At 44.9% G+C, this 9,856-nt stretch overlaps 1 protein-coding gene across 2 annotated transcripts; it reads right to left on the reverse strand.

The window, feature by feature from the left end:
* Positions 1–4,146: 4,146 nt before the first annotated feature.
* STMN1 (stathmin 1) lies at positions 4,147–9,644 on the reverse strand. 2 transcript variants are annotated; one of them, XM_065421579.1, is made up of 6 exons: positions 9,578–9,644; positions 8,039–8,195; positions 7,162–7,231; positions 6,209–6,381; positions 5,069–5,260; positions 4,147–4,622 (listed from the first exon to the last, which is right to left on the reverse strand). In XM_065421579.1, exons 3-6 carry the CDS (start codon positions 7,172–7,174, stop codon positions 4,554–4,556), a joined length of 447 nt encoding a protein of 148 aa, XP_065277651.1. In that variant the 5' UTR covers positions 7,175–7,231; positions 8,039–8,195; positions 9,578–9,644; the 3' UTR covers positions 4,147–4,553. The 2 variants fall into 2 exon arrangements, with proteins under 2 accessions (XP_065277651.1, XP_065277650.1); XM_065421578.1 differs by lacking the exon at positions 8,039–8,195.
* Positions 9,645–9,856: the final 212 nt, after the last annotated feature.

Raw genomic sequence — 9,856 nt, forward strand, 5'->3', positions numbered from 1 at the left:
ATGAGCGAAAAGGGATGGATCACTTGATGATTCCCTGGTCTGTTCATTCCCTCTGGGGCACCTAGCACTGGCCACTGTCGGAAGACAGGATACTGGGCTAGATGGACCCTTGGTCTGACCCAGTAGGGCTATTCTTATGTTATTTATCATTACAGTATTTTTATTACATTATGAAAATGGCAACACTCTTCCAAGATCTCACTTTTGTAGCTTGTATCACTTTGAATAAGCCTGTTATAAGACAAGGCTCCTATGTTTCATCAAAGAGTATCAGATGTGAAACAGCATGAAGGTATTTAAGAAGCCAACTCAAAGAGTTCCTCCTACACAAGCATTCAGGTTTTGAGCAGTCCAGACAAACAATGCACGTTACAACAAAGCTTAAACTTGTTCCTCATAATCATTTTAAAAACAATACTAGCTGCCTATTTAATTTTAAAAACAGCAAAAAATATCCACCTCCCTTTCCATTTCTTATAAGGAGTCTTGAAGTTTAAATCTCCTCAGTGTGATAGATACGCTTGCTTTGATCCTCTTAGCTCTTAGAAGTCCAGGGGCTCTGGGCTGCTGGCCCCATGCTGCCCGGGGTCCCTAGGGACAGCTCTGTCTGCCATTAGAGAATTTTTTTCCAAGAACCCCCTGTAACATTTTGTGAACTCCCAGGGGTTCTTGAACCCCAGTTTGGGAACCATTGCCCTAGGACCTATATCAATGCAGTGACATCTTCCAGAGTCTGCGGACAACTTGTATCAATACCTGAAAGAGGTGAACTGGCCTGTTCATCTGAAATGAGTTAACTCTAAAACCTAAAGATGACATTTTAAATCCCAACATGGATAACTATTTCACAGATTGCTGTAGCAAAAACATCCAGCTAATGCAGTGGTTCTCAAACTTTTGTACTGGTGTCCCTTTCACATACCAAGCCTCTGAGTACGACCCCCCCCCTTATAAATGAAAAATACTTTTTAATATATTTAACACCATTATAAATGCTGGTGGCATAGCGGGGTTTAGGGTGTTCGCTGACAGCTTGCAACCCCTCATGTAATAACCTCTCGACCCCCTGAGGAGTCACGACCCCCAGTTTGAGAACCCCTGAGCTAATGTATTTATTCTACAATCCCAAATTGCCATCCATACCAGTGAAGGGGTCAACCACAAATGTCCCCTACTCAGATGTCTAGCTTCCCCTGACAATCTCTATGATGTAATTGGACATTATCAATGCAAAAATCTGTGGTATACTGAAAACTGAAAATATGAGGGCAGCATAAAATAAACAACATGAGAGCTTATAATACTGGCTATATTCATTTTCATAGTTAATCCAATAAAAAACATATCACAGCCTTTTCCTACTTCTCAAGCCACAATTCTTCTAATATGGACCCAAGAATTATTATATAGCTTTGTAGTTTCATAGATGTTAAGGCCAGAAGAGAGCATTAAATCATCTAGCATGACCTCCTGTATACTACAGGCAATTATCAGAGGGGTAGCCGTGTTAGTCTGAATCTGTAAAAAGAAACAGAGGGTCCTGTGGCACCTTTAAGACTAACAGAAGTATTGGGAGCATAAGCTTTCGTGGGTAAGAACCTCACTTGCATCTGAAGAAGTGAGGTTCTTACCCACGAAAGCTTATGCTCCCAATACTTCTGTTAGTCTTAAAGGTGCCACAGGACCCTCTGTTTCTTTTTACAGGCAATTAATTTTCAGTTATACCTGTAATAAGCCCAGTAACTTGTTTGGCTAAAGCATGTCTTGCAGACAGGCATCATCTTGAGCTGAAGACATCAAGAAATGGAGAATCCACCTTTCCTTGGTAATTGGTTCCAATGGTCAGTCACCATCACTGTGAAAAAGTGTGCCTTATTTCCAACTTGAATTTGTCTGTTTTAACAAAGCCTGGTGCTCTTTACAGGCTGTCTGGCTAGCCTTTCACTTTTTCCAGATGTCTTCTCCCTTTATTTCTCTCCCCTCATCTTATCTGTTCCATCCTCTCTCTCCCTGTAATCCATTACTTCACTTTTCCCCTCACTTGCTGTGTCATCCTCTCAATTCCTGGGTCCCTCATGTTTTAATTCCCTCCTCAAATTCCTTTATTACCCTTCTTTAAAGTCCCTTTTCTTCCACCAGTTTCCTTCTTAAGATGGAATGAGACTAGTTCAGCCATATCCCCCTTGTGTTGTTCCTTTTGGATATAACAGGATCAGGGTTAGGTATGACCAGATCTTTAGATTTGGCGCCAGGGCCCATCTGGCAACCTACTACAGGACATAATGTTGAGGTTATAGTTGGTGGTGCTCTTCTTCACAGCATGGCACTAGGCTGCTGACAGGGTTGGGCTTTTTCCCTAGCTGAGACAAAATCAATGTGATGAATACTGTGGGATCCTCTGACTTTTTTTTCCACAAAAGTGATGTAGTGTATATCACGAGAGATGCGCTAGACTGGCAGTTGCCAGATCTAGGGTTCATTTCTGATTGGCACTGCTATGTGAACTCAGAAAAGTCACTTTGCCTCTGCTTCCGTCCTCTTTTCTTAGTTTTTCCCCCCATTGATGGAGTAGCACCCCACAATACTTGGACTAAATATGCAGAATAGATTCTTGATCTGATCACATCTGACCCGACATTATTATACATGTAATTGCTAGGAGGAGCCCCAGACATTGACCAGGGTTTCACTGTTCTAGATACCATACAAACACCGTACAAAAACAGATCACATTCAGAAAGGTTTCCATATTAACAGCCCCCAGAAAACTGGAGGAGCAGCTTGGAATTCGGGTCAGCAATTTAAAAACCTAGATCCCTGGCTCAGCCATCACACCATCTTCAGGACATCAGAGGCCTTGTGACTTTTATTCCCATAAAGTGGAACTGGATTGTGAAGTGACTGTTGCAATAAGACTAAACAATAAGAGCAACAAATTAAAAAATGGTGTCCAATTTTGGACTCTCAGCTGTTTTAGCGGTGCTGACCATCAAAAATTCCAGCTGAAGTCAGTGGGAGCTGTTAGTGCCCAGGGCCTCTGAAAGTCAGGCATTAGCAGTCTCACATTTGGTACCTGTGTCCTCTCTCCCACCTAGCTTCTTACAAGCTTCAGTGGTAAGAGTATATGATGTCAAGCCATTCAATGGGTACTCCTGTATTTAGCTAGAAAAGTTCTCTGGGATAAATTATAGTACAAGCCTGACTAACAGGGTCTCAGTTTAAGAATGAATCCTACCTATGTCTAGGTTGGAAACTTGATCATATAGCTACTTACATGTGCAATTTGCTGTTATTCCTTTACCTCATAATTAGCAGTATTCATTCACAAGTGTCTACAAGATCCTCCTGGAGTCTTTCACTTTGGAAGGAAAGCTACTGAGCTAAGTGAAATAATGGCCTTTCTCCAATTAGACTGGCATGAATTGAATTAAATAGGGACAACACATGATAGCTAACAGTAATTAAGGAAGTAGAGTTTTGGGGGACTATTTTGTAAGGACAGCGATGGGAGTTGGGTGCTTATCTCTCCCTTAAGTTCTAACTACTGTTTGAGTTAGAATAAACTATTTTTTAACTCACAAAAAGTGTAGCTCCTCTTAATTGGTAATAGGTGTAGATTCCATGTACAGAAACTGGTACAGTGCAAAGTACTGGAAGTCTCGATAAGATGCCCATTTTTAAATTTAAATCTTTTTGTCGTTGGATTAGTGCAAGAACTGTGTCAAGTTTGAAGTCACTCCACAAAGCTGCATGGTGACACTTGGATCGCTCTCTTAGTGTTTCCAGAAAAGTTGTTTTTAACATAAAAAGTCAGATCACAGTCATGTGGTAACAAGGATTTATTTGTTGAAGTGTCAGCGTCCAGAGGGAGGTGGTTCTGAATTGTTTAAACAAGAACCATAACAGCTGACAACTGCTGAGGTGCCACAACAAAGCTCTTATTGTAAGATTAAGACAATGAAGACAGCTCTAGGGAAAAGGATGCCATACACTACAGTATATCCAGTAGCTGGGTGTAAGAAAAAGCACTGCTTCAGGCTTTTCTTTCTAATGTTAAAGAAGGTCTGTTTTAGACACAGTCATCTATAAAAGTTGGATTTTTTTAAATGCATTGTCATACTAGTTCCAGAAATAATTCACTTGTGATAATAGCACTGTGCAGCTTTATTAAGTCAGTCAGTTACAGTAGTATCTTACAAAACTGGGACAGAGTCAGATTTTGAAGTGTAACATATTCAGCATGGAATAGTATACTACATATTCCTTTCACAAACATGTCTTACAGAGCTTATACAGTACTAGCCATCAGCCCAGTAGCAAGTGCACTGGAGTAGAAAAGGATGCAACAAGAAGATAGCTACACTGGAAAGACAACACTTTAGAAAAAGTGAAACATGTAAGATCTCCCCTTTAGTCCCCAAAGCAAGTGTACAGTTTGGATCTAACTATACAGCTCTACATCAGTTTTCTAGAAATTCAACAAAAAAAACCCACTGGCCAATACAGTCTTTGGATATTTAGGGGGAGGGGGAGAGTCATTTTCCAGAATGAAGTCAGTCAGTTTCGTTCTCGCCAGGTTCTTTGACTTCTTTGTTCTTTCGTACTTCTTCAATATGCTTGTCCTGAAGAAAGGAAAGGTGACTGAGCGATTAGTTGTTTGAATTAGTCTACTAAAGAAACCAAGACTCTAGGTTTGTAGCAGCACTAATGTCTACACTTCAGCTGCCACATCTTCCAATTCCACCTTCACATCTGACCCCCAACTGACTGGATGAATTGTAGCATATGCCACAGTTTTGAAGAAGATCAGTGACTTCTTGCTTCCTTTTTTAAAGTGCATAAATTCCCTCCAGTCCCTCTTCCCAAGAGAATTACTATAGGTCTTTTGGGGATTTAATAAGATATACAATCCTCTTTAGTGTGGAGACTGACCAAAAGACACCCCCCCCCCAGATGTCTATTTAGACAATTAACCAACTAATGGCAAAGTGGGGTATGTTTAGTTGGTTAGCATAGAAAAGAACATACAAGAGTTCTTCCCAAGTGGGAATTAGAACTCTACACCTACTTTCTCCCTCAAGCGCTCCAGTTTAGCGGCCATTTGTGCCTCTCTGTTTTCTTTGTTAGCTTCCATTTTGTGGGTCAGCTTCTCTTCTGCCATTTTGCTGAAGTTATTATTTTCTTCAATTGCTTTCTGAAGAACTTCTTTTTCATGCTCTCGTTTCTCAGCTAATTGCTTCAAGACTTCTGCTTCATGAGACTAACAAGATAGACCATGCATGTTTAGACACAAGACAGATGAACTATATAGCAAGGTCCCAATTGTAGTTGTCTACATTGGAGACAACATAACATTTTCTACTGACTATTTCAATTTGTGATTGTAGTCTTTTAACACATATCAGGCACAAATCCCCAGTGCTTTCCTTCTCTACTTGCCCAGATTCCATCACAGTTGAGTACACAAGAAAATAAGTTCTTGCAGTTAAGTATAAGAATCTGGTAAACTAGATCACTTCTGAAAGAAAAAGGGCACATTGCTGCCAAGTTTTCTGGATGATTCTATCCGCCTCCAGTCACTGTATGTTTTAGCATGAACCCATGGACACTAGAGACTATGCAAAAATCAGATGTTATGTTTATGTTAAAAAGTCTTTGCATTTATCACCCTCCTAGTTATAATTAGGAATTTGAAGCCACGTCTCAACAGCAGGTGTCATGTCAAGTCCAACTTTCAACCATGGACTTCGTATTGGGAGTTTCAGAGATTTACCAATAGCCAGATTTTTCTGGGAGAAGGAGTCCAAGACTTTCCCCATGAAGTAAGAGGTAGGAGAAGAATTAGATGGAAGACAACCTTTCAGTAAACTTTAGGAGATCACAGAGTAGCATTCTCTCTCCCTATTAAATGTCCCACCACCCCCATGTTTGGGGCAACCCTGAAAGGTCACTTTGGGAATGAAGTTCCGGTCTTGCAGATATATTTAACACAACTGAGTAAGAGCTTTAGAAATTCTCCTGCTCTTTTGCAGCACTGTGCTAGCATGCGAGTAGCTAGCTGGTTGTCCAAACTAACAAGTGCCTATATTAAGATTGAAAGTCCTGCAAGTTTAGATTTATCAGAAAGGGGTTTTTATTTTTTTATTTTTATTTTTTAAAGTGAGCTTTACCTGACTGGCCCTTGAAGCTACTATTACTTTGGATTTACCTTACGTCTCTCTTCTGCAGCTTCCAACTTCTTCTGAATTTCTTCCAGTGAAAGATCCTTCTTCTTTGGAGGGGAGAGGGGAAATTCTGGAACTGCTTCTTTTGAACGAGGACTGAGTATCAGCTCAAATGCCTGCCCAGAGGCACGCTTTTCCAGCTCCTTCACCTGAATATCTAAGAGAATGACAAGACACATTGGTACTTTGAGCCAACTTAAGTGTTGCCTTTGCATCATTACACTGGATTCTTAGATTTAGATAATGCAGCTGTCTAATGAAGCAAGAGTTTAAAATAAGCAGATTAGCCTGTTTTAAGCAGCAGCATAAGCCAACAATACATTTGTTTCTTAAGTCACATAGCCACAACAGTATCTGTGCAACTTTTACACATAAATTTATCCTCACAACATCCTAGTTAGGTAGGCAAGTATCCCCACTTTATAGAGGGAGAACTGAAGGACAAAGATTAAATTGCTTGCCTCAGGTCCCACAGAAAGTTGTGGTAGAGCCAGGCATTGAACGCTGGTCTCCCAAGTCCCAGTGCAGTGCTTTAGCCGGCAGGCCAGCCTTCCTTCCAGAACTTCAGACTAGGTTTCTCAGGACAGAGCACAAATGGCTCCTAAACTCCTGCAGAACTGACTTGTTCTGCTTATAGGATTTAGGGCATCACATCCACATTTTATAGTCACTTTCATCAACCATACCAGATAGCATGTAGATGAACTGAAAGCCATCTGCTACCAGACAAAGCTTTTCATGCGTTTTCACACGCATTTAATTTGAAGTTTTCTTAACCCCCGCATTAAGAGACGGGAGAATAGTACTTTGCTCACTGCTTATTTAACATCAAACTTAGGTTAGTGAAGAAACTTCCCTTTCATTCAAAATATTTACAAGTTATTGAGAAGATACAATACAGGAATATTCAATAAAGTGTTCTTAACACATTACATACCAGAAGAAGCCATGACTAAGAAGGTAGACACCAGAAATGTGCTCTGGAAAGACTCCAATCAGTGGAACCCCTAAGTAATTAATAGTCATTAGTTCTTTGAGTAAATAACCATAAGAGTGAATAAAAAATTGCTTTACACACCAGAATGCAACTCCCATCAAAATCCCTTTGTGTTACAATAAGAGAATACTGAAGAGGCATTAATTACTACAACCAGATAACCCTTGTGGTCCCTTCTAACTCTATGATTTGAGAGTTTGTGGCCAATTTAGGCAGTTGGAGAAGTTTCCGCTATTCCAGTGCCTCTAGGCCCAGTTGATCTCCTGAATATTTTCAGTCCTTGTTTGCACTTCAAAACTGCAAAGGCCACAAAGTCCAATAATTTCTCCACCCCGACAAAGGGCTACTAATCCTGCTTTTTCACCAAAAATTAAGTCATTTCATAAACTGAAGAAAGTAACATATTTTACATTTCAGGGGTGGCACTGTAGTCCAAAGGAAGTGGATTCAGGACAACAGCCTGTTCCCAGTTTCAGAGAATCGCAGTGACAATTTAGGCTTAGTCAACACTATATTTAAGACTACAATGAGACAACTAGTCACAATGAGACAGCTGTGTCTCAAGATACTTTAAGTTTTGGTTGTGCTTGTGCAGATAGCCATAGCGTAAAAATAAGGGAAATTTGATCCTAGTACCCATCTACTGAAGAGAAACCAAGCCACATTATATAGCACGCTCGGAGCATAATCATTTTGTAACACTTAGCTCTTAGAGTCATTTTCCACCCATAGATCTCAAAGCACTTTACAAAGGTGGACAGTATCATTATCCCCATTTTAATGTGGAAGTGGAGGCACAGAGGGGGAAGTGACTTACCCAAGGACCCAGCAGTGCCGTAACAGAGCCAGGAATAGAACTCAGATTTGAGTTCCAGTCCAGCATTCTATCCAGAGGATCCACTGGATACAGGCCAGCTACAAGTGCCTCATTTTACCCATGTACAAAAATGGGTACAGTCCCACTGATGTTGACTCTGTTTAGAATGGTTATTTAGAAGTCATTGGATGAAAAGCACTACATGATACTCTGCACTTTTAAAGATTGATAGCTGAGCCATTTTCTTTAATGCCAGATTATGATAGCCTCACTAAAATAAGAGTAGAGATAATTTCAAAGCCACAAAGGCATGACTGGTCATTGAGGTGAGTGAGACAGCTACAAACAGCTGGATTGTTAAATAGGGAAGATCAGAACCAGATCAATAGCTACAGATGGGCAAGGGCTGTGAGCCTGGAATAGTAGGGCGGGGGACCCCCTTTGCAGGCAAGGCAGACCGACAGGGCTCTGGAAGAGTAATGGGGTCCAGAGTAATGGTGGAGCAGTCTGGCTATCGTGGGTGAGCGGGGCAGAGCGAAGAGCTGCCCCTCAGGTAGAGCAATCTCCAGACAGTGCGCGGGGCAGGCAGATGCCCCATCTAGCCACTCAGAAGCGAGCGTGACGCAGGGCTCCCTCGAAGCCCCTCCCTCGGCACGCGCGTTTCGAACAGCACCGAATTCAAACCGCTGGAGAGCGCGCGCGGGGGCTATGGGGAGGGGGCGGGGCTAACTGTAACATCCGGGCACCTGGGTCCCCCTCCCCATCTACCCCTCCCGCCCGTTTCACCTGATAGGGGCCCCCGCTTTCCGCGCGCCAAAGGTCCTCACGCGGCAGCCACTGCCTCCGGGGAGCCTGCCCCGGCTCGGCCCCTGCCCTGCGAGCTACGGGGCTGATTCGCTCCCTTCCGCGCCCCTCACCTCGCAGCGAGGCGGCCGCGGTCCCCACTAAAGCACCGAGGGCGGCCGAGCTCGCTGGGCGCCGCCCCTTCCCCGCGAACAATGGCGGGGTCCTGTCAAAGGAGGGAGGGGAGCGGGGACAACCGCCGCTGCCTGAGCCTGATCCCACCCCATCTTCACCTCCGTAGGGAACCGCCCCGGGGCCCCCCGCCCACACGGCGGCGGGGACAATAGAGCCCCAGCCGGAGGGAGGGGACGCTCCCCACCCCGCCCCCCGGCTCATTGTCTCCCACAGCCCCGTCCTCTTTGTCAGCCCCGCTCCCTCCGCGCCGCGACTCCGCTGGCGGGGACCGGCCGCTCCCTTCCCCCGGGGAAAGCGCCGAGCCACCGCCTCGCCCTCGCGACAAAGCGGCCGCGGCCCCTGACGGAGACTGACCCACTTCCGCGCGGCGGAGGACACAGCCCCCCCATTGGCCCCGACCGTCCCCTCCAGCGCCGAACCGCACCGGGGGGGTCCCTCCCGCGACCCCCGCCCACGGACACCCACCCTCCCGCCACCGTGGGCTCCCTCGCAGGCACCGACCCGCTACTTCCCCGCGCCTCTCCTAGGCACTGTCTGTCCCGCTCCGCCTCGCTCACCCACCTGCTCCGTCCGCGCTGCTGGCCACACTCAGCTCCAAACCGACCTGCGGCTCACAAAAGCGCCAAACAATGGCACGTGACCAGCCCCGCCCCGCCCCCATTGGCCGAGAGCGGCGGCACGTGTCGCCCAGCGGGGGGCGGAGGGGGCTCGCGCGCCCCCTTCGCCTGGTGCATCGTGGGAGCTGTAGTCCACAGAACAGGGCGTGGGGGAGGGCCGGGGGCGGTGAAGGGGCTGGGGACAGCAGGGGCTGGGGGCCAGGACGCCAGGGTCTGCCCCCGC

This window comes from Emys orbicularis, chromosome 23 (assembly GCF_028017835.1).
Source record: "Emys orbicularis isolate rEmyOrb1 chromosome 23, rEmyOrb1.hap1, whole genome shotgun sequence".
Taxonomy (NCBI): domain Eukaryota; kingdom Metazoa; phylum Chordata; order Testudines; family Emydidae; genus Emys; species Emys orbicularis.